This window comes from Aplidium turbinatum, chromosome 1, assembly GCF_918807975.1.
Source record: "Aplidium turbinatum chromosome 1, kaAplTurb1.1, whole genome shotgun sequence".
In the NCBI taxonomy this organism is placed as follows: Eukaryota; Metazoa; Chordata; class Ascidiacea; order Aplousobranchia; family Polyclinidae; genus Aplidium; species Aplidium turbinatum.
In genome coordinates this window covers 56,521,717-56,547,483 of record NC_137472.1, presented here as the reverse complement: position 1 = coordinate 56,547,483, position 25,767 = coordinate 56,521,717, and the positions used below count along the sequence as shown (strand labels likewise).

Here is a 25,767-nt window from a genome sequence, read left to right as displayed (position 1 = left end):
TAATTTACTCGTTATCATTCTTGTATCACTTGTTCAGTTTGTGCTTTTCAGTCCGGAGTGTCGCTGCAGTTATAGTGCATAGTCAGATTTATCTTATAATTTTCATTTTTTGTATATTGCAAATTTAAGTAATCTCTGATGAAGACATTACAGTACATGTCGAAAACGTTCGAGTTGGTTTTTTAATCATGTTATATCTTTTTGCAATAAAACATGTTGAACCCACTAAAGTTATTTTGTTTTGTCTGTCCATCATTCAGTAAAACTTTGCAATAGACCAAGGTCAACCAAAAATCAGTTTGATCCAAAAAGACTTCAAAATATCACAGATTTATTTTTTAACTAAGAAAGATTAAAAGCCCATCTTATTACAAATCGTTGATGCAACTACCAACACAAACATGAAATGGAAATTGTAAAGTTGTTACTATCACAACGGAGACGCTGTGCGATGAAAATGAAAGAAACCATAATATTGTTTTTGGTCCGAGGATTTTTATCCTCGGACTGACAAAAGCTTCTTTGAGAGCCTGATCATGGCAGTTTCACATACTTGTAGAGACTTTGAACCACTGACGCACACCCGATCACTGCGATTGACAGAGTGAAGTTTCCGATTGTTGAAGTGTTATTGTGAACTGTTTTGAACTCTAAACTTTTCTTATCACTGGGTGCAGCGGAATATACAGTAGAGCAGTCCTTGATATGCGTTGCCCAAGCGCATTGCACGAGAGTCGAACCGTCGCCGCTTGATCTTGCCCTTTCTATGTTTACAAATTAGACGTTTCATGACGTGAACTATATTGGAGCGGGTATGATGAACTACAACTGGTACGATTAATAAACATGAATATCATAAATAAAATTTGTACATAGGAACAGCCAAGATAGGAAGTGAAGCGCGGCAAAAAGTGGACAGATTTTTAATCTTTTGATTACTTGTTGATCAGATAGAATTACCAAACAAAAGCTTCCCTTTCTAACGCATTACTAGCGTGGTTTTGTTTTTGATTCGGAAGGCCGAAACGGTGTGCCACTGTCTGCAGTTATGGACGCTATTGGCTTATGACGATTGAGCACGTTACTGGAGGCACCTTGCTGTGCATTGAGCAAAGCTCACTGCTTGCAATTTGAGCACTTTAGCAAGGTTGATGGTAGTACTATTTTTGGAACTTAGGTTCCGAAATGGGTAAACGTCACAGGAAAGTATAAATCTCGGTGGCCAATGTACCCAATGTACCTATTGCACTGAGGAGGCCAAAAAGCCGTAAAACCAAAAAGCCGAAAAGGTGTGATCACACACGCAGGTATAACCAAAATATATATTTTCCAGAAGGAAAAAAAGTTATGTAAGGCTAACTGTTTTCCGTTCGTTCTGCAATTGCAAAATAATTAAAAAGATTTTTTTCGTTTTTACAACAAGCCTGAAAACAAACGATTGGAAATTAATGCAATGGGAGAACCTCCAGCAAAGAAAAAAGTAAGACGGATTATTTGTCAGTGAGATAAGCAAACTTTATCAGACTTGTTTTCATATATATTGGTTCATGGTAGCTGTTGACTATAATTACCACATCAAACTTGAACTTAAAGACATTGAATTATTTATCATCTAAATTACTTTGATATGAAGTATAATGTGAAATGTAATGTGATATGAAATACATAAAAAATAATGTTACTTTTGCTCCAGTGCTTCAACGACCCGATTCATAAACATATAGAGCTCCATCCTTTGTTGGTGCAGTTCATCAACACCCCTCAATTTCAAAGACTCAAAAACATCAAACAACTTGGAGGGAATTACTTTCTTTACCCAGGAGCCTCTCATAACAGATTTGAACATTCCATTGGGTAGCTAGTTTAAATTATTTATTTACTCTGTGGTATATTGTTTTTTGCCATTAAAAAAGTAGTTTTTGCAATCACACATCTCAGAGTGGATATATAGTTTACACCATGATGAATTGATGATAGCCATCGTCGGTTTTAAGTTTTGTCGGTTACATCAATGCAGTGTTTTTTTTTTATTAAAGATGCATTACTTTGAATCGTTACAATAAATTTGCATGAAAAGCCTATATAGCCTATACCAGGAAGATTTTCATAATCCTGTACACTGTACAGTAGTTTCAGCAAAATATTGGTCAATCTAAACTCTGCAAATTAGGTTGTAAAACATCGTGTTTTTTTTACCTTTAAACGTTCAAAGCTGAGATGTTTCGAAATTGTTCCAATTTTCTTTTAAAGGGCTAGTCATCTAGCTGGAGAGCTCGTTCGACACTTACAGTCCACACAGCCAGAGTTGAATATCGATGAAAAAGATGTTTTATGTGTTGAGTTAGCTGGACTGTGTCATGATTTAGGTTTGTTGTAACATGATTTAGGTTTGCTTTTATTTAAGGAAATTTTCAACTATAGTTGTTGTGACAAAATCCAAAGTCAGTAAGAAATGTCTTAAACTAGATAGCTACAATGGATCAAATCAAAAACGTTGAAAGCAAAGTGGCTTTTGAGTTACCTTATGGACTTTACCACATTTTAATGTCAAAATTTTGTTTTCAGGACACGGACCTTTTTCTCACATGTTTGACCATCATTTCTTGAAAGAGGTAGGAAATACAAGCATGAAAAAATACTGGGAGGTAAGTACGATGAATGCCTTTATATTGATAGATTGACATTCAGCAGTTAACAGTTACTTTGCAACTCAAAAGTTCAGGCTATGTTTATTATTTTGCAAAGTTGCCAGCATTAACTTGAACAGCCATTTGCCTCATGTCAATAAATTAATTGCGTTTGGACCTTTGTGTTCAGGGTCTAGGCCAGAATTGACCCTAATGTTTAAAATAAAACGGGCCATGTTTAAGCCTTAATAGTAATAGGCTATTTTGTTTCTGTATACGTTTGCTATACTGTACTATGATTTCCTCAGAAAATTTTCGCTTACGATGTATAGGTTTATTGATTTAAAATGTAAGCTATACAATATAAATATTAATCTATCCAGAAAATAATGCAGTGAGTATAAATCATGGTAAGGCAAAGAATAAAATTAAGTGACGATATATATTTGATAACACAACCGCTTAAAGCTACAATTTTGGAAAAAGCAGCGGCATTAATAAATACTTTTCTATATGTTTTCATTTCTATTCGGAATAGGCACACACCCATCAATTTAGTAGTATAGCCTATCCCCAAGCAGTTTTACACTCATGGTAGGTTACAAAGGACTAAGCAAAGTAGCCTACTTTGCGTAGATTATTTTTACATCAAAACAATATAACCCACAACCAGTGCCGGTCTTTGGGGTGTGCAAACCGTGCGATCGCACAGGGCCCGCAAATTAGGGGGCCCGCAATTTACTCAGGAAATGCAGTAATTTTTGTCATTTCCAATGGAAAAAATTCAATTCGATTCACAAGCAAGTACCGTTATCCTTGAAGTCAGTTGCGGCTTTAGGAATTAGCAACAAGAAAACATGGAGACTCAGCTTTATTTCCGAAAAATGCCAGAGAAAACATGATCTTATCCTTTTGCTATGCAACCGGACAGCACCATTTTACAGTTAATATTCATACTCAAATTTTTGTTGAACATGCGCTCAGAATGCACCAAATTCAAAGTAATTTTTCAAAATTTTCTGGGGGAGGCCCCCCAGACCCCACACCGCTGGGTGTCGCCTTCGGCAAACACGCCGGCCGTCAAAACCCCCCTCCCCTTTCAAAATACTTAGCTACGCTGCTGAATTGGATCATTGTCATTGGGGCCCGCAAAGCACATTCCGCACAGGGCCCGAAATACCCTAAGACCACTGCCCACAACTAACTTTCCACTACTGTAATTTGAATTTACATCTTATTTCAACCATTGTCTTTTCATAAGCTTAAAAATACGACTATCCTTGAGATATTCACTTACTTTGATGACAAGCTGCATAAGACAACACCTCATTTTGGGCATTTCGATGATTTGATTCTTTTTATATTAAATTGTGTTTCTTTTAGCATGAAGAGAGATCTTGTCTTATGTTTGATCGCATTTTCCAAGACGATAGAAACGATAATGTTAAAGTGGAATTCAAGAAACGTTTGGGATGTGATGAAGACGGATCTGACGTCACTGAGTGGCGCAATGTAGTTTTCATAAAAGAAATGATCAATGGAAAGCAAAAACCGAGTCCTGAAGTAAGTCGTTGTTATTAATATGGTTTAGCTTGGGGTAATCAGGTTTGCAAAATTATTTTTTCAATTAACTACAGCAAACGAATATTTTCTTAGATTAATCAAAAACTTTATGTGAAGAACTGAAATGGTGGTATTTTATTTTGGTCTTTGCCAAACAAAATAACATAAAATCGCTTATGACAAATTTAAAGTATAGTTTCATGCTGATTGTAAACTGTGAAGTGGTAGGCTACGGATAGAATTTGATTCTTCGAACTCATACTGGTCATTTTTCTGTCGCTTTCTTATTAAGTTTTTTTTTTTGATGTTTGATTGATAAAATTTAATTTTTTTTATAAGCTACAGTAGCTTCCACTTTGCGTGCCAAGTTTTTTTGGCACTTAAATTTAATTTTCACCGTTTAGTTATATCACAACACGATGGTTTCGCATTCTGCAAAATTAGACAGGTCGTCATTGATTGTTGTACTCTCCTAAATAAGTCGGTGGTCATCAGAATAAATGTGGGTTATCGCTTGCAACATTATGTAATAGTTTAACTTATTTTTACAACAAAAGCTTGCTATGTTTTTGAATTAGATGCACAGTGGACAGTGAGTTAAATGCTTTAAACTTTTTAAATGTATTGAACTTTTTCCAGTGTCAGCCAAAATACATCCTTGAAACCTAATACTGCTCAATTGTTAACAATTCTATGTCTAACCTTCTCTCACAACTGAGTCTATTTAAAACTGATTTTCCTGTGAAGCTATAACTGTAAATTTCATCCAGTTCGTCCTTCAAAGCCTTTACAGTTTTCAGTTCTACTGCTTTTATTTACTTTTATTTGTCAGCAGAGTTTGTTTACAACAAATTGAAATAGGCTGCTCCCATAAACAACTTACAAACTTCATAAAGCTATGTTATTTCTAGATGTGGAAGTACAAGGGAAGATCAAGAGATAAAAGTTTTTTATATGAGGTAATCCTAGTTGAAAAAAATCGAAAAATGTAGGCTAATGTAAGCTTATTTCAGTGCATAGTTTAATAGTTAGTTTAATGGTCACTCAAAACATAGTCAAACGTTTTGCACATGCAATCTAAACTAGACGGAAATTGTTCTTGCATAATCATATATTCAAACGTTTACCTTTAAACTGTTTTATTTTGAATGCCTCAAATGCCTTTGCAATCATGGTCTTCCAAACTTCTAAAATGTCCAACACGGCTTCAAAGACCATTATGAACCAACCTTTGTATCACACCAGGCACATGATCATGATTATTCTTATCGCTTTTTTAACTGGTACCAGGTTTTCAAACAACTTTATTCAACACGTCAATCAATTTGTTATGTAACAGTAATAGTGACTTTGGTGACTTTTTGGTCTCATCCTTGCTGTGCGAAGTATTTGTGTTGATTGTGTTTTGTATATTTTTGTTCATTTGCCAGCAGAAAAAATAAATAAACTGAACTAACAGATCGTTGCAAACAAACGCAATGAAGTGGATGTCGACAAGTGGGATTACTTTGCCCGCGACTGCCACCAGCTGGGCATATCAAACAGCTTCGATCACATTCGGTTCATGAAGAACATGAAAGTGCTCAAAAGATGTACCCGACAACAGGAAAGTGACAGCGGCAGTAATGAAAGCAATAACAACGATGCAGGTGATAAAAAGGACATAGACCTGCAGATTTGCGTGAGGGACAAGGTAAGACAAATTATTTTGTACTATTGTATCACCTACTTTATGTTTCTATATTCAAAATTGATGAAACCTGTGGCCCACTACGTAGCTTTTGCAGGCGGAAAGATTAACTCTTGTATCAATATTAAAAGAAACTTTATTTAGCTATTATAGAAGGTATAGTAAGAACTATCAACTCAACTTGTTGCATGCACATATCCTTTAATGACATGACCATACGTAAACAAAACAAGCATTTCGTTTACGTTGCAAAGCGCAAACCTTCAAACGTTTTAATCTTTATAAATTCAAAATTATGTCTCTATGTTTTTATGTCAGAATTGAATTGATTGATTGAATTAATACTAAGAGGTTAGATCGGTGTGCAATTGCCAGCATTTGATGAATGCAAAATAGCAGTAGGCTACCATCAGAATTGATAATATCTCTTTCCTAAAGCAGGTTCATTGTTGTTTCGTTAAACGATGTTGTACAGGAATGCAAAAACCTGTACGAGATGTTTCACACCAGAGATGCCTTGCACCGGCGAGCATACCAACATAAAATCAGTACTGCCGTAGAGGCCATGTAAGTATACACGCAAGAAATTATTTTACTTACACAGAGAAAAATTTTACGCTGAAAGGAGCTGCAAAAGCAAATCTTTAAAGTGACGATAAGTTTTAGTGTTGATAAATAAAAGTTTCGTGTATAGCGGTTATGTAATTTTATATAAAACACATCATTAGACAAGTGGAGGGTAAAGTATTGCTAGATACCTTTTAAATTTTTAGAAAAAATTAAAAAAAACTTTTTTGACATTTTTAAAGCAATGGTCAGCCAAAGCTTGCCTGATTAAAACTAACCCGACGTTTAAAGTTGCACAAAATAGGTGTATTTAAGTTTATAAAGTCATTTTTGTCTTTAAATGCTTAGTAATATATTTCTTAAACGTCTAAGTTTTATTCAATTTCAGTTTTGTACGTAAATTCCATTTTAATGAAACAAAAATTGTTAGTTTTAAACAAGAAAGCTTTGGGTAACCAGTACTTTAAATATGTCAATAAAACATTTTTTAATGTTTTTCTAAAAGTTTATAAAATATCTGGCAGTACTTTACCCTCCACCTGTCAGATAACGTAGCCCAGTTGGTCATCCCGTTATTTTATGAATCTCCGGTCAAAACAACAATTTACCAACATTTGACATTTTAAAGCTGCGTAGCCGATTGGTGAGAGCCCTCGTTCGACGTTTAATAGGACGATAGGACGCCGGTTTTACACCGCTCAAGAGCATGTGATTGTGTATTTGGCAAGACACTTAAAGGCATGCGTCGATTGCGGAGTGGCGCCCCTTCGACTATCGGCCTTGATTTCTCTCAAAATTATTAATAGTACGCTGCTGTATAGAAAAATGCCTATGGCTCTTTTTGGGCTATGGATGATCGTCATGGTGCCAACATGTTTGTGATAATTTTAAACAGGATTTTCTAGCGCCGCGCGTTGACATTGGTGTTATAAATATAATCTGTAATCAAAATATTTGCCTTAAAATACATTTTCATGAATTGAAATTATGTTGATAGCTTAGTTTTAAGAATGTAATTTTCCACTTTTATTTCATGGCTAATTTTATGTCGGATATATACTGTACACTCATGAATTGGTATTAAGACTAGTTGGTATTAAGACAACTACTAGAAGGAAAAATGAACGGCAAACGAAATAGGGGAAGACCACCAAGAATTTGGACTAATGATATTTAAGGCTGGTCAGGACTTAATTACAAAACAGCAGTAGAAAAATCTCACAACAGAGAAACTTGGCGCCTCATTGCCTCCAACCCTCGACGAGAGGAAGTAACTTAATGATGATGATGAGTTGGTATTAAAACTTTAAAACAAAAGTAATGGACCTTGATGCTCTTTAATCTTTGTCTGGTTGCTTCATATTATTGAAGATGCAAAGTTACACAAGGATCCTTAAAATTTTTGTATGCACGCTTGTTGTAAAACACAACTTGTTATAATCTATCAATTTCAGCAAAACTAAAATGGCACCCAAAAAGCTGCTGAGCTTTCACGATTATTATAGATCCATAATAGTGATGATAATATTGATTGCTTTTATTATAATTATTGTAATTATCGTGACGTCACACGTGTTGCAAAGAGAATTTAACTTTTCAGCCTCCTCTGAAAGTCCTTTCTATAGTTTCATTTATTATCATCAAAAATATTTGATTTATTTCATTACAGGATATGTGATGCAATGGTGTTGGCAAACGACTACATCACATTTAAGGGAAGGAACGGACAAGACAAAACAATGGCTCAGTCTGTTGATGATATGGAGGCCTTTGAAAAGATCACTGACAATGTAATCTTAGAGACTTACACTAACGTTTGTATGCGATAGCCTGCGTGCGAGCATATACAAACTAACCAAATGCATTGCTTGAATCTATAAAATAATTTAGTAATAGCAGATGTTTGTATAACAATCATTTTTCTTTAATACCAAGAATCAAACATGCAAAGTGAAAATGTTTATAATTTTGTAAAAGAAATGATGTTAATTTTAATCATCCCTAGAGAAGAAATAATACACCTGTATGTCATAGCCAACTGCTTATGCTTTTATTAATATTGTAAATCAAGCGTGATATTGAATTTTGACTTTGACAATATATTGAAATCGGAAAAAATCATATTGTACTGCAAAGTTTTTTCACAAAGACAAATGTGATAAAAAACAAGTTTTCTTTTCAAAAGTGCTTACTGTGAAGAAAATGTTCGTTACTTTACGCAAAGTATTACCTTGAGCAACTTTTTATGATGAATTTCAAATAACGTTTTTGTTTTCTACCTTCAAACAAAAGAACGCAAAAAAAAACAGAAGTTGTATAAAATTATTTTTTGATTATTGAGTTTGATGGCGGAATCTGATAAACAATGGAAAGATAAAGTGAGGTTAGCTTTAAATCTCCTGTATTAGTAATTTATTTTATTATTAGTATTATTACTTCTATGATTATTATCATCATTTTATTATTATTATAGATAATTGAACAGATTTGTCATTCAAATGACTCTGACAATGCGACTGAAAAAGAAAGGGGAAACATGAAAAAGGCTCGAGAAATCCTGCATCGAGTTTCCAAGCACGACTACTACATCTGGCTTGGAAACAAAATTGTTCCACAAGACGTGGCTACTCTTCACAGATGTGTTGAAATTAAATACGCTGGCAAAAATATTCCCAAAGCTAAAACTGTACAAGAAAAAATAAAAAAATGGAAAGTAAGTTTAAATTTTCTTCCTTTTCTAAACCGGCTCAGTGGCTTAATGGTTAGTGCCTCCGCCCCTGAATCAGTAGGCATGGATTCGATACCCTGTCGGTTCATACTAAAGACTTTTTAAAAGTGGTACTGAATCTAATTCCTGCTTAACACTGAGCAATGGAATGGATTCGGGTGATAATGTACTCAGTTGCGCTTCCATACGGCTGCATTGATACTGTCTGCTTTTCCAAGAGCTGAGGAGCAACACATTCTGCGATAGATTAAGCGCTATATAAAAACAAACATCATTTTTATTATATTACAGTATAGCCTAAACAACGGGTTTATAATGTACCGTATGTAATTTAAGCGTTGTAAGTTGGTGACTTGGACTGTCATGAAGTAACAGTACTGTTTACCTGGATTGAGCGATGCCATCAGAAGTCTTCTTGCGTTCTCAACTGTAAATGGCGGTTGGCTGTCAAATATGATTTTCTTATTCGGTGATTGTTGAACGGCGTTACTTGCTGGAAACATGCAAAATTAGTCGTCTAACGTAACGAGCAATTTTTGAATTAATTTCTTCACATCTACAGCGCGCTACCAGTTAGGGCAGTGATTCTCAACCTTTTTTGCCCCATGGACCATATTTTTAAAAAAATATCCGATGGACCACTTTGCTATGTTGACGCCTCATGAACGCCACTAGTCGAAACTGTACTGCACGTAGGTCAGAAAACTCAAGGGCGTGTTCAATCTTAGTCCTTAATAAAATAATACGTAATTAATTAAGAAAACCTCTTTCATAATTGATTTTAATTTTAGCTTTGCATTGTTGCCATCTCTTATAACTGCTCTCCAAACACCAGGATTGTGATGGTGTGGGAACACTGATTCCATCATCAGCCAGACTAGTACAGACAACTGCTGCTTTGTTGGTTGAAAGAGAATTCCGTATAACCAATTTTGATGCATGCGATGTAGAAAAATGCAACATTGGTTTTGACTGGGTAATACTGTCACTGTATTCTGCCATAGTACTGTCTGCATCACTTGTACAACTCTCGACATCACTTGATGTCGTCTTATCTTCTTCATTTGGTGCGACATGATGTGAAGCCACATTGGTACTTGTATGTGAAGCACTTGATGTTCGCACTCTCTTTGAAGGGTGGATTGACGATTTTGGAGTAGTTTTGTTGGTTGTACAGCCAATTTTTCCTTTAGATTCAATTTGTAGGTTATATAGTTTTTTTGTCTTCTTGGCACAGCCACTCTCCTTCTATCTTGGTAATGTCAAACAGGTTTTCTGTTTCATCTTTAAATGAATCCATTTTTCTTTTTCTATGTTTCTCTTGTTTCTCCATCAATTTTCGTAGCTTTGACATTATTGTTTGCTTTGTCACCGCTGGAAAGTTCAATTTTGCCCAGAGAATAATTAATTCATCAGCTATTAGAATCGTTCTTGTAGTCTTGTCCTTAGCTTGGTCTAAAAGTGAGTGGTATCGCCCTATAATGTCTTTCTTTTTGGGAATACGAACATAATTACTCTGGGTTTCAATCATTGGCATGTTTCTTCTTCTTGTTGGCTTTACAGCAAGATTTTTTGTCCAGGATACCACATTCTTCTCAACAAATTCACTTAACTTGTGGTAATTCATGATATGAATAATTTAATCTGTGCAATCACAATTTATCAAAATAAAATTTCCAATCTTCGCAATTGAAATTGTGTCAGTCAAATTCAAATTAGTCGATATATATATTATATATAGTCTATAAATATCTACAAAAGAAAGCCCATCCTTCATACATTGAAAACTGGAAAAATTTGGTGCGGGAGATTTTTGTTTAAACAGTCTTAACTTTTGTGAGTTTTCAAATCAGGACGTAAAAGTTCATCATTTGTGACTACAGGACACACAAAATTTTGAATTTTTGTTTCAAGTCATAACCCTAGTATGCAGTCCTTACGTAAGTTACTGTAGTAATTGATACAATTTTGAAGAACGTTTTATCAAGGATTTATAGAACTCTCTGTGGACCAACATAAATTCTAGGTGGACCACGTTGAGAATCACTGAGTTAGGCTACACATCAACTCTCATACCGATCTAGTTGTCAACAATAATCCCAACTACGTTACTCGAATTTATATTTTTCTGCGATAATGTTTCGAAAAAAAAGCAAATCTTTTTGTCAACTTTTAAGTTATATGGCGCGTTGATTGAAGGAATTGTTACAAATGAAAAGATAACAAGCACTCTAATTAGCAAACAGATCGATTTTCGATTGGGCGTAAAACTTCAGATTTTCAGTTAATTTCAATTAAAAAGATGTTGAAAAAATAACCACAATTAGTTTTAAAAATGCTTTTTCTGAAATGTATTTAGTTTGTATGCTACAATACATTTGAAATTATATTTGTATATGTACTGTAGGTAAGCTACTGTACAATATAACACCGTTTCTGAAAACCTTTATTCAATCTAAAAAGCCTTAGCTAAGTCTAAAACCAAAGCCGATGATCATGTGGTTGAAGACCGTGTCGAAATGAAAAGCGTTATGTTTACGGCAACTAGACCAAAAAAGAATATTATGATTATGAAAATCTCAACTTTTCTGAATCATTAAAATAATAGTATAGCTTTGGTAGAGAGATACTTTTTGAAAACCATAGACAGATAATAATCGATAACAACTTTATAAGATTGAATTGCATAATTCCAAAAATAATATATAAAATAAAAATAGCCACATAACTTCAAACGTTTTCGGCAAAACCTTCTGCCCTCGTCAGGAAAATACCTTAATTTATCTAAACAAAAACAAATATTCGTGAAATGTTACAATTGTGATAATAGCTTGCGTTTATGCATATTATTTGTATGCTGCTCTATATAATAAAATTAAGTGGCGAACGCGGGGTAATTGACTGAAATAAGCTAAAAATGGGTTTATACTGTATACTACAGTATGTAAGTTGTTGCTATCTAAGCTAATCAAAAAAACGATGTTAATCTTTCTTCGATGTATTTATTTGCTTTAATGTTAATCGTTGTTACTTGGATATACTCAGGAAGAAGAAAAAAAGAGGTTTAGAACGATCTTTGGACAATTGGCTCAAGACAATTGCATTTTGCGAGTACGTAATTTAAAAAGTAGCGTAACTTAACAGCTACATAGCCAAGTGCATGGTGAGAGCCCTGGGTTGATAGTTCTTTTCCATGACTCAACTCATTCCAAACAACTAGTCAATGCAATAGCAATCAGTCCAATTTTGATAGTTACGCATGGTAATATTGGTGATAATGACGGTGACGAAGAACACAACTTCTAACTCTGAGCAGTTGTATTTCCAAGTACTAGATAAGGACATTAGTTGATAAAAGCAGTCAACTTTGTATTTACTTCAGACAGTTTTAATGTATATACGTTCGCAGGCAAAGACGTTCGACTACGGAAGAAAAGACGAGGATCCAGTTGACAAGTTCTTGTTTTATTCCAAAAAACTACCAGACTGTGCTCTGCCGATGAATAAGGAGGAGAGATTTCATATGCTCCCTAGGAAGTTCATGGTATGTAAATATATCTAATAGAATTATTTCATCATTATGAAAGTCTGAAAAGAAGTATAAAATGAAAGTATTTCCTTATCGATTCTATTCAAGTCTGATTAGGCTACTTATGCAACGAGGATTGGATGAAACTTGTGGTGCGTTACACAAACCTGATGTAATTTGTGATGACAGGATGTAGTGTTGGAGGTTTACTGCAAGAAAAAGGAATTAAAAGTTGAGTGTGAGGCGAAGTTTAAAGAGTGGAAGAAACTAATGCATTGATCAATGTCAGCTTTCAAAAACATATCTATTATCCTATTAATTAATAACATAAATCAATACTAGTAGTAAAATTCCATTAATAATTGCAATTTTACAAACACTTATAAGTTACTATACTATTTGTAATCAGTTACACAATATAGTAGCCTAGACTTTTAGTTTGTTGTTGTTCTAAGTAACTGTCATTACTTTGTTGTGTTTAATTAGACTAGACAATAAAGTATCAACTGCATAAATGATTCTCATCGTAAAAAAAAAAAAAAATTGAAACATTTTGGTTTTATGCTTGGGGAAATCAAAAGCGTGAGTAAAATCAGCACTTTAATTTAAGAGATTGAATATATTTGTCTGTGGGTCAGTGGATTTGTCTAACATTGCTTTGCTTGACTCTTTGTAAGTTTTAATATATGTTATTATTACACTGTTACCAATATGTAAAATATATGTAGGCCTACTTAGTTTTTGTGTACTTTAATTGTGTATAAATAGGTTTTTAATTCTGTGTAAAATATAAAAGCTAGTATAATCTTACGCGAAAAGTCTTACTGTGTATTGTACTCACTCCTGAATTGTCATGAAGATTTATTTCAGTATTAACGAAAAAGATGTAGATGCTCATTGCACTATAGAGGTGACGAACCTGTGGCCCGCGGGCCGCATGCGGCCCGTCAAAGAATTTTGTGCGGCCCGCAAAACAATTTGACAATCGCTCATGCATTAAAGACAAAAGACATCTCAAAGCTGTTTTATGCCTTCACTGGTACCGCACACCTTTCCTTTGTGTCATTGCATTATTCACCAGTAAAGCCTTTGCGCAAAATCTGTGGAGTTTGATCAATGATCATGTGATATCGGCATGAAAATGAAAGATGAAAATCTTAGTATGCAGTTGAGAGCTGTCACATCGTCTGTTCGAGCTAATATTGAACGCTTAGTCAAGCAAAAAACGTTCCAAAAATCCCACTAAGCAAAAAAATTCACTGCTTCAATGTTATTCTTTAATAAGTTTGGAAGAACTACGTCACCTAATCTACTAATCAACTGATCCAACAAAACCTCACAGCAATAACGCCTAACAGCACAGAAACTCAACAGCCGGCAGCCTCAAGCTAAAACAAAGAACCATTTTAAAAAACCACTCACTGACTTCAACACCATTCGTCATAGCACATGACTAGGGAACTGTGTTCCGAAAGCTAGTGTAATTTGATATTGCCAAAAAAAACCCGCAGCATCAGGCTATAACAGATCGTTTGAATCTACACTGTGAAGTAAGCAACGATCATGCTGCTAAAAGCGAAACTCATTCAACTACATTATTCTTTAATATGTTATGCTTCAATGCTGCATTAGATAGCTTCAGCTGTATGATTCGCATGGGCTTTTGTTTGTTGTTTGAAAAAGAAATTTCATTTACTGATTTGTTGTTTCGGAGCATAATGGTCGAAACATTTAGTCAACTTGAGCAAAAACTCATATGAAAGCAAACGCTTCGAAAACTAAACTGTCTTCATTATCAGTGCAAGTAGGCTACTGTTGCTCTCTCCTTTTTGCTCAAGTTGATTTGTTTTTATTTTTTACTGTTGTATGTTTCGATTCTGCGTAAGATAATTTCAACTGCAAAGGCTTTATTTGTTTGTTTGTTTTTCATGTCTTTATCCTGCATTGCGGGAAAGCGGACTTGAGCGCTATGCATCGGTGTACGCCTTCCGACGTACACCTGACCCACGCTGCAGCCGACTGCAATGTCTGTTTCCGATTGTCTACTCTACTTATGACTTAAATTTGGTACTACCCATTACTCGAAATCGATCACTAGGTAGAGGCAATTATCGAAAGTTTCTTGCCCAGAGAAACAACAGCAAGTGCGGGTGGTCGGAGTCGAACATGCAGGCTCTCGACTGCGAGCCCAACGCGCTAACCACTCGGCCACTGCTGCCGACTCGGCCACTGCTGCCAAATTTATTACTGCTGCCAAATTTATTACTTTCATCTGCCGTTTGTTACTTTTCATGAATAATTTCTTGAGTCGCTTCTAAAAGATTTCATAGTAGGTTACGATTAAAAAGTTGTGTGGCCCGATAACTCATGTGTAATTGACAAAGTGGCCCGCGACCGCAAAAAGGTTCGTCACCCCTGCACTATAAGGACCAAACACCCTTAAAATTCTTTAAACAATTTTTGTGGTAATATAGCTTTCATTTTGTTTGACTGTTAAGTTATATAATCAATATGTGAAAGATGTTTTACTAAACTTGTTTTTTTTGATTTACCAACATTAGCACTTATTTATGAAAATTATTGTCATGATTGTACAGTAGTTATGATTGATTGATTATTAAAAACTGTAATCTAATAAAATTCACAAATGATTTGATAATAACATGTTCATAGACATTGTGTTGATTTTGTAGTTCACTTTATAGATTTGTTTCTTGCTACGCACGAAAAAGAACGCTGCTGGCTTATATACAGCTTTAAACCCACCACGTTTAGTCAAAGTGATCTGAAGTTGTTGAGAAGGAACGATCTTCCTGGTGTCACAACAACTCAGCAAACATTGATTGTTGCAAAGTTGGCCATTTGCGGTGTGTGTTGGCACAAGGTTGGCAAATTTGTCCAACATTTTGCCAACAATATGAGATTGAATTCCTGATGTCACAACAAGGTTTATGATTGAACAGCCCGCACTGCGCTTTGCAAACCATGCGGTGTAGTCTCCACCTTAGGCATCAAAACTTTTCTAAAAACCAATGTTTCTCGGCAGCCGAGTTTTGCAAAAATTGACAGCGATTGACACGCATTTTGTCCACAAGGTTCATCCGCATCACATCCGATGAATTAGTAGGGATGTGGGAGCATCTCAGACAGCAATAATCAAAAAAGTAGAGAGTACCACACTTAAACGGCAAATTCAAGTTTAATAAATTTGAATTGAAGTAACTTGAATTTGCCAATTAAGTGTGGTAATCTCCAATTTCTGTATCGATATAATAAGTCCTATGTCAGTCGACTAGACTGCAGATTCACCAATTAGATTAAAGAGCGTTTATTCATCAAAATAAGCTATACACAATGAAAGAAATAAACAAGCTAATAAAAGAAGTTAAGACAAGTAACAAAGGAGGTTGACTGTAAACAGGGTCACTAGTGGGATCGTTTCACTGGATTCATGATCTGAACAGTCTTTATCTTCATCATTGCAGCACTTGGAGTTGGGTGGTTCATTGGTACCACTTGCTGAGCATGCGGCTACACTTGTCACTTATAGAACTTAGTCAAATCTAGAGTAAACTAATTTATAATAAGTTGTTCAGCAGCTATAATTTTGCAGTTTCTTGACAATTCTTTGTTGTGATAAAAGAAAACATTTGTTTATTGAAAAAATGTATGAAACGAATAGAAACAGTATAAAAACCAAAAAAAAATGAAACGTAAAAGAACGTTAAAATAACGATTAAAAAATCAAAGACAAAAAAATCGTTTTTCATGATACACAGTCTTAACACTTTGTAAACAAGAACTTTAGAAACACAACAACAAAAAACCCAAGAAAAATACAGTAATAAAGTGAAACTTTTAACATTTATATGAGTAATAGCCCGTTAAGTGCGCAATTAATATTTGCAACTCGCGTTACTGTGCGCATTTGTCAACTTTCAGTATTTTTCCTCGCATTATTACTTCGTAGAGTGTTGTGGAGTCCGCAGCGCAACAAGCTTTTCTTTTAATTCTGCTTGCTTCTTTTTGTGTTTTTGACTGTTTCTGATAATTCAATATTGGACTATTCTTTACTTACAGTGAAAGCGAATGGGTCGAACACCAATGACCGCAATACGCACTTAACAGGTTAAAACGAAAAATAGACGGTTGCAATGATATGGTTTGGCCTCGGTAAATCCAAAAGTAAATTGCATTTTGCCTTTGTGCATGTTATGTTGGACTACTATTATTTCATTTATAGGAGTATAGGGAGAGTTTAGTTTTTTGAGGTGCAAAAAAAATCCTTGCCCAAATATAACCTAATTAATTGCCTCCAAATATTTTTAGCAACAAAGCATAGACCACCTGATTAAAAAATTCTAAACTGCTACCGATAGTCTGGTAAATACTGTAAATGTAACTAATTAGTCAACTACCAGTATCGCCCAAACAATGAAAATCTTTATAACAATACTAATAACTCAATCAAGGAAAACATTTCACATCAATAAGATAATAATAAGCTTACATCTACTTCAAAATACAAATTGTCATAATGATCTAAAATCCAAGCTAAAAAGTTATTTCTAAAATTTTATAAACTAAACTTGTAGACTACAGTTTCAGTTGAGTTTGTAGATATCGCAAGTTATGTGTTCAAAGCATCACTTTCAAATTCAATATTGGGGCACATTTCATATTAGAAAACTTTTTCATAAAATTTGCAACCATCTGGATATTTTTAGATGTTGAAAATAAGTTGAAAAGTTGTTTCAAATTTTAAGAACTAAACTTGCAGGCTACAATTTCAGCGGAGCATGTTGATGTTGTAAGTTATGCGTTTGAAACATCACTTTCAAATTCAATGTTGGGGCACACTTCGATTACAATGTAGTGGTAGACCTACTTTTCATATAATTGGTACCTAAACATCTGGATATTTTTTACGCAAATTTTTCAAGTTTTCAAGAAATTCCACACGATGGCATGCTACTTGACTTAGCGGATGTACTGATAATAAAAAACACAAAAACGTAAATTCAGTCACAGTCATTACTTTTGTGTGCAGCGTAATGTTATACATAGAGCTAGCATTGTTGCAGTTAAATTTTATCTAAAAGCGCCTGCGAGCGTGTGTGTTTGCAAAGCCTTCTGGAAACAATTATGACAAAAGCAAAAGAATATAACGTTGTTTGTCCATACATATCCCCTGCAACCAAAGCTGATAAATACCAAAACAATGTCTATTCTTTTGGTTTTTAAAGATGAAGAAGATACGCATCATTGTGCTTCATCATCATCATCATCATGCTTCATCCAATTTTTGAACTTTTCTTCAACGTCATTGTACACTTCCATTTCGGAGCGTTTATCATTCTTGGAAACCTTTCCTTTGTAGTAAACCTCCAACTCATATTCCTGTGTCAGTCAGGAATTTAGATGAATGATTCAGTTGTTATACAACAGAACAGTTTTTTTTATTCATTACCACAATCCATACAGCGAATTTGTTGCTATATAACATAAAGTCGTCAAAATGAAACAATAAAACAAGTCAACATTATTTTTGTATATGGAAAATTGTAAACCTGCTAGGTGTAGTGCTATCCTTCTTGAACTCTGAGCATTGCGCAAAAAAAAACCTTTGTTGCATAAGATTTTTTAACGGATTCCATATGAGTTTGGAATGCTGATTCCAAATCTGCAGTCGGTTTCGTTCTGGATGCTCTTGTTTTTGTACAATCGACAATTCAATTTTTTCTATGTGTGGCATTGTGCTTGAACGTTGGGATGGCGAAGAGGATAAGGCGTTCGCTTTCCAATCCTGCAATCCTCGTTCGACTCCCGGCTTAAGCTGGTCGTTGAAAAACACCACAATTTGATAAACTAGGGCAGATACGAAGTGCAAGGCTTCGTAACCCAAATTGTTGCCTCAAGTGCATCACTAATTATAAGTCAAGCGGAATGTTTACATAATGCAGAATTTTCGTGAGAACCGATAACAACTTCTTTTTTTAAAGCAGTTTAATAACTTTCATACATTATTATCTTCGCATAATATCTTCTTGATTGCAATGGAGACTTTTTCCCTGGTGAGAAGGAGGTGAAAGTATCATTTAAACATATATTAGCAGCCAACAGTGTCAGCATTGAGCTGTCTATGATCACTAAGCATAGTAATTATTTTCAATATTTAACTGTTAAGTCATTATTGAATCTTTTCTGACTTAAGACTTAGGTTTGCCGCTTTTGGTTTTAATGTTATGTAACCATCTATTTAAAATAGAATTTTTATCGGTGTTGATAATGTCGGAGTTTGTTTGATTTGTTTGTTTTAAGTATTTCACAATTTGTCTTTTTTACATGTACTAGCTGGCTGAAGATGCTGTTGCTATAACAAAATCGATTCTTAATAAATTACACTAATACTAATAGGTTAGATTGTTGTGCAAATGCCAGCATTTGATGAATGAAAAATAGCAATAGGCTACATTTTGGACTTGAAATTATTTGGCAAAAATGACCGAAACGTCATAGTGTAAGGACATAAAATATACATTGAAAGAATTTCATTGTCAAATATTTTGTTTGATAAAAAGAAAGATTGAATGTATGTGTTTGTCTGGTATTAATTCCATGACAACCATAAAATATCTATACAGTCATTTGGGGTTCTAAATGTTGGGGTAAAAAGGGGCCGTTTTTACTTGATAAGGTTTTCAGACCCCTATGACACCACAACTGTCAAATTCAAATCGGTACAATACAAGCTTTAAAATATTACAAATATTATGTTGTAAACAATTATTTTAATTGGTTTAGATTGGGTGTTGAAAGCATTTAAAAATTGAAAAAACATAGGATTTTGATGACACACCTTACACCTATGCATAGCCGAGTGGTTAGAGCCGTGGAAGGGCAATCGAAAGGGCGCCGGTTCGACACCGCTCAAGAGCATGCGGCTGTGTGTTTGGCAAGACACTTAAAGGCATGCTTGAATGTGGACACGAAGATTGGGTTCCTTGCCTTCCTGTCCACTCAATCTAAATCTTCAACCACCGGGTGCAAGCCTGGATACGACGAACAAACACCTATGCATTAAGAGATGTTGTTTGTTTTTGTTGAATTATGTAGTGCAGTGTGTAATGAACTTATACAGAAATTTTTAGTCCTCCGTCACATTTACAATAGAAATTATAAGGCACTATAAATGACAAACATTTCTATACTAATCCCCCACAAACCAAAAACGAGGATAGAGCCGGATATGGAAAGGGTCGTCATGGGAGAACCGTTTGAGATATTGATTAAAACTTGGAATTCGGACGATTGGTAGCCTAAGGAATAATATGACAACTTCAGCAAAATCTGACAGCCGACAGGTACTTATATGGGTGTATGAGTTAGTATGGAATGACCAACATAGTAAAATTAAATAGGCTAGACTACATTTTAACTTACTGTACAAACAATGTACTGTAGAACTTGTACAAAAGAGCTGAGGTCAAGTTCCGAATCAGCGCCCTCAAATTATGTAAGAACAAGTGTTGGTAGAAATGCAACAAAAATTTTGTTAACCTGTGATGCTTGCCGTTTAACTTGAAAGACACTCTGAAAAAATATGACTGCAACAAATCAAACATCTATATTTTGAAAGTTCATAGTCAATTAAAGCTAACTTCTCTTGATTGTGGAAACTGATATAAAGTTTACATGACAAAAATATTTTTAGGAAATACGTAAGAAATAGACAAACAAAATAAAGTAACTTTAGCGAGTCATGTTTTATTACAAAGAGATATAATATAATTAAAAAATCAACTCAAACGTTTTCGACACGTACGTGTGTCCTCATCAGGAATTACTTAAATCTGCAATATACATAAAATGAAAAATTATAAGATAAATTGGAATCTGATTATCTGATTTTTAATTATATTATATCTCTTTGTTATAAAACATGTTAAACCAGCTAAAGTTACTTTATTTTGCTTGTCTATGGTTCAACAAAGCAAACTCTCTACTAAAGCTTTAACATAAGAAATAATAAAAGCAAATTAATCATTGTTTTTATCTCTATTGCTTTGCCGTTTTTGTTCATTATATTCATCAAAAGTTACAGAAACTAAGCAATCTCATCCCTGATGAGTTACAGATAAAGTTTATTGATTGAACAAAATTTGAATTAAATTATAATTCAGTTCAACAAACCAGAAATTGCTGTGGAAGTAAATGAGATGCTTCCTCCCTGTTCATGGTTATAGGAATATCTGGTTCATTCTTTGCATAAAACCCAAACAAATTAACAGGATTCTGAGCCTTTCTTCCGTAGTCGTACTTTTTCTCCTGCACAGAATTGTTTTAGAATATTTTGTTTCACCCAAATTGTATATTGATCACTAGCGCAGTCTAACGGGTAAAAATTATTTTATTTTTGTGGTTGATATGCAAACAGAAAAAAATATGTTTTTATCTATAAAACGTTTAAAGTTTTAATGCGTTCGTATTCAAAAAGATAAACATTCGAAAATATAAAACCTTTTGTAACACCATGGCTCACTTGTTCAAGCAAATGAAATAAAATCAATACTCAACCAATCAAATCAATACAATCATGGAAAAAAGTTGTTTAATAAAAAGTCATGGAAAAAAGAGTCATTGTTTAATACTTTTTGCATTTTAAAAGTCGGATTATTCATAGCTTTCGGCGGCATTTTGCATGTTGTAGTGTCGCAACTAGCTAGGTCTAAGCCAGGGGTTCTTAACCATGGGTGCACGCACCACTAAGAGGTACGAGTCCTACTCCAGGGGTGCGTGGATAATGAATTGTTTGGCGTAGTAATAAAATAACGTAAGAAACTATATGGAACTTATTTACCGGGACTCAGCACTTTGCATTGTAGGGACAATTACTTTTCAACTATTCTTAGGAGATGTGCAATGTGCAAACACTGATTGTTGATGGCAATGTAATGCCAACAAGAAAAAGGTTGAAACTATTAGACTTTAAGCAAGGTAGGCTATTTTTTTTTTTTTAAGTAATAAAGATACTTTAGGTCAATCATTAAAGTCTAATTCTTAAAGAAAAGATGTAATTTCTTTTATATACGTTGCCAAAAATCGTATAACTCCAATGACAACAACGTATTAATGTGGATTAATGTAACTGATATGCTTTCATTACTTTGTATAAGCTACTGTACTTACACGATAAACTACATGTTCCTTCAAGCCTTTGAATTCCTCGTCAAAATTTCTCTTTTGGTCTTCCTGAATAATTCAAAACTTTTCCATGTTTCATGTGCAAGTAGCCAACTACACAAATTACCATGGCGAGTTGTAAATGCGACTTGATTTGTCACATTTGCAGACTTTGCCGAATGTTGTTAATCGTCTGATTAATTTTTTTTTAATGTTTAAAAAAAAACGCATTTTCAGTGTTTCATCAGTGCGTGATGAAGTTATAACCCATTCATCAACTGGAAGAAACAGAGAAGAATGAAAACTTATGTTTCAACAATTCCAGTCAGACATTTTGCAATAGCATATAGAACTACAAGTAATTGTTGAGTGCAAACACGTATCTCAAAATGTTATTATTAATCTAAAAGTGGTGATTTGGGAAGAAAAAAACTTCAAGGGTTTAGTTTACAACAGAATTTAAGGTTGACGTAAAACACATGGTACTGATAAGTGACAAGGGTTATTGGTTAATTTTTCCAGCTAAAAAATTTGAAATCACATTTAACATTCCCTAATAGTTTTCTTCCTGCCGCTACATCCAAATCAACAAACGTGTGAATTGAAGGTCTTTAAAACGGCAACTTGAAAGCAAAAAACAGTAAGAAATTATTTATAAGATTTTATTTTATTAGAAGTAATATTCTATCTCACCTTCCAATCATCGATCCTGTTTTGAAGTTTAGCTGGGTTAATACCATATATGCTTTTAGGAACCTTTTTTATTTCCAAATAGTGGTAGTAGTCATGTGTGAAGACTCTTTTCAAGATCTGTTTGGCTTGTTCCATTCCAATCGACGAATCACTTGAATAATAGATTTGTTGCATCACCTAAAGTAGCCTACATTTTCAAAACCTCAAAATTGTTACGATTCAAAATTAATTGTTTACTTCTATACTTTTTTATGACAGTACAGTTGCATAGGTATTTGTGTGCAGTAAAAACAAAAATAGCTAATTCAATCATCACTCATCAGTAAGTAATCATAGAACAGTGAAATTTTAATATCAGTTCACTGCAAAGTGTTGAAAAGTTTACAAAAACTGACACAGATGATCTCCTAGTAAACAGTTTTTTTAGAAATATGCTAAAAATTGTTTTAAATTGAATTAAGTAGTTCTGAAAAAATGAATAGCAGCATTCTCATATTTTGAACAATCCTAATTTTGTTAAGTTTGATTACTGCGTTCTTTATCTTGCTAAAAAGAAATAACATAACGTTAGCAAAAGCCTATAGGGCTGCTATTTTTCTGTTTTTTATTTTTTTGTATTTATTTTTTTTAATAGCAACTCTCAACGTAGCCTACGTAGACCAGCACGCTCTCAAAATATGTATCAAAGCAGTGACGTAGCTAGAAAGAAACTTTTAAGGGGCAAACGTAGCTGTTTGAGGGGGAGGGTAAACGTAACTCAACACTTAAGTTATTAAAATGATACTAAAACGTTGTAATAGTATAGAAACATATTTTTTTGGGGGCTATACGTCTGTGCATTAAAGCCTGTTTGAATCTATATAAGTACCGGACACATAACATTGTGGCAGCATTACATTGTCAGTGATCTTTTCAAAGGCAACCATGTCATCAACAGATTGAGCCATTGTTTTGTCTTCTCCTTCGCTTCCCTTAAGACACTTTTGAAAACGGATACAGATGAAGATGGAACTGACATTACTCAGTACCGAAATGCCATTTTTATCAAGGAAATGATCAATGGACCGATAGAAGAAGACACAGAAGTAACTAAAAATGAATTAAAAAATTTAATTCCATTGATTAGTAGACCTGTCTCTAACATAATAAATTAATAACTTACAAAGCGTAATAAAACTCACGAGATATCCTAATACTACTAAGCAGGAAGTTTGATTGATAGCCTACAGCTCATTTTAAACTAGATGTAGCCTACATATAGCCTATCCACCAACCATAGACAATTAGACTGTTTCGAACTTTTCAAGTCACATCAGAGCCAAGAACGCATCAATGGTTAGACTACTTTAGAGTTTTTGCTGAAATAAACACCAATTTAGAGGTAATGAAATATCTTCTGATAGGTGTCAAACCCACAACAATGCTTGATATGAACGACTCGGTTACATGTCTTGAAATACAAAGGAATTTATTTTCACACGAGTCAGTTCAATCATAAACAGTTGAAAATCGATGTCGATCCCCTAGCAGCTAGATCATCTTCAGTTAAGCTTATTCAAACAGAATCAATTTAGAGGGATATTTTTCTTCACAAGAGTTTTGCTTTGAAAAACACACCACACATTATGCCATCAACAACTTTAACTTCCTTAGTCTATTAGTAGAAGGTATATCTGCTATGATGGGACTACCTGCTGGCTGCTCTCTACTGTATAGCAGCCTCTGAATATAGTCAGAAAAACATCTCCAATTAGGCTGGTAAAAAGATACATCTTATAGATCCCCGAATGCTCAAGCGAAGAAATCAATGTTGTCCAAATTAGGAAGTACAGGCTGATAAAATTTGACAAAACCCTTGAATAAAGTTTATTGAACTACTAAACCTCGACGAAGGCAGAGCTTACGTTTGCTTATCATCATAATGCCATTTTTATCAAAAAGTACGGTGTTGCAATGGAAGGAGAGCAGCGGTTCGACACCGCTTGGGAGTAAGCTGCTGTACCCTGATGCTTGGCACATACAGTAATGAAATCCTAACATGAGAGTAGGCTATATTTGATTCGGTATCTCTATATGGTAGCAGTCTCACAGAATTTTTCCCGATATTCAAGGGAGTTCGGCAGGGATGAATACTATCCCCAATATTATTCAATTTGTACAGCGAAGCAATAATCAAGGAAACATTAACAACACTAAGCAAAAACGGAGTAAAATTCAATGGTCAAATAGTAAGCAACATACGATACGCCGATGACACTGTCATTCTCGACGACACAGAAAAAAAACTGCAAGAAAGCATGGACAAAAACAATGAAATCAACAAAAAATACGAATGAAACTCAATTTGAAGAAAACAAAGACAATGCTGATCAAAAAAAGCAATGGAAATAATAAAATAAAAATTACGCTGGACGGAGAACGATTTGATCAGGTCACCACGTACACATACCTAGGGTCCCTCATTACACAAGATGGAAGATGTACTAAGGATGTAAAAAGAAGAGTCGGTCAAGCGAAAGGGTCATTTTGGAAATGCAAGGAATTTTTAAGAGGAGAAATAAATTTACAATAAAAACTGAGACTTCTATCTTGTTACATCAAACCAGTCATGTCGTATGGAAGTGAAAGTTGGACCTACAGCAAAAAAATACACAAAAAAATTAATGCTTTTCAACTCTGGTGCTATAGAAGAATATTAAAAATATCATATAAAAAGCACATCACAAACGAAGCAATTAGGAAAAGAATTGGAGTGCAAGATAGATGGGCATTGGGCAAACGACTTGGCAAAACAAAAGATGAAATTCGCGGGACATATTTTGAGAGGATCAGCAGGACAGCTACATCAATTGGTTATTGAAGGTATGGTGGAAGGAAAGAAGTGCAGGGAACGAACATGGGGAGATGACGTAATACAGTGGGCTGATTTGTCAAGCTTTGGAAAAATAAAAGAGTAGCGGAAGAACGTGACTTGTGGAAGAAAATGACAGCCAACCTTCGGATCGGAGACGGCACATGATGATGATGATCTCTATATTGTAATTGCATTGAAATAACTGTGATTACATTGCGCAGCATGTAATTATTAGTGTAATATGTGTGAGTTGCCTCAATGAAAAAAACATGAAATATTTTATGTTTTTATTACCTACAGAAAATGAACGGTGGACAAATATCGGAAGTTGAC

General features: G+C 34.4%; 1 protein-coding gene across 1 annotated transcript; it reads left to right on the top strand.

Moving 5' to 3' along the window:
- The first annotated feature begins 1,343 nt into the window (after positions 1–1,343).
- Positions 1,344–15,374, top strand: LOC145783575 (deoxynucleoside triphosphate triphosphohydrolase SAMHD1-like). The gene is made up of 13 exons (XM_082595474.1): positions 1,344–1,480; positions 1,694–1,854; positions 2,251–2,366; positions 2,566–2,645; positions 4,011–4,190; positions 5,102–5,149; positions 5,650–5,883; positions 6,356–6,447; positions 8,117–8,237; positions 8,921–9,160; positions 12,221–12,286; positions 12,585–12,719; positions 12,894–15,374. Exons 1-13 carry the CDS (start codon positions 1,454–1,456, stop codon positions 12,981–12,983), a joined length of 1,590 nt encoding a protein of 529 aa, XP_082451600.1. The 5' UTR covers positions 1,344–1,453; the 3' UTR covers positions 12,984–15,374.
- The last annotated feature ends 10,393 nt before the right edge of the window (positions 15,375–25,767 follow it).

Coding starts and splice junctions, on each gene's coding strand:
- LOC145783575 (XM_082595474.1), top strand. CDS start 1,454: ATGGGAGAACCTCCAGCAAAGAAAAAA. Junction 1,481..1,693: donor AACCTCCAGCAAAGAAAAAA/GTAAGACGGATT, acceptor CTTTTGCTCCAG/TGCTTCAACGACCCGATTCA. Junction 8,238..8,920: donor TTGAAAAGATCACTGACAAT/GTAATCTTAGAG, acceptor TTATTATTATAG/ATAATTGAACAGATTTGTCA.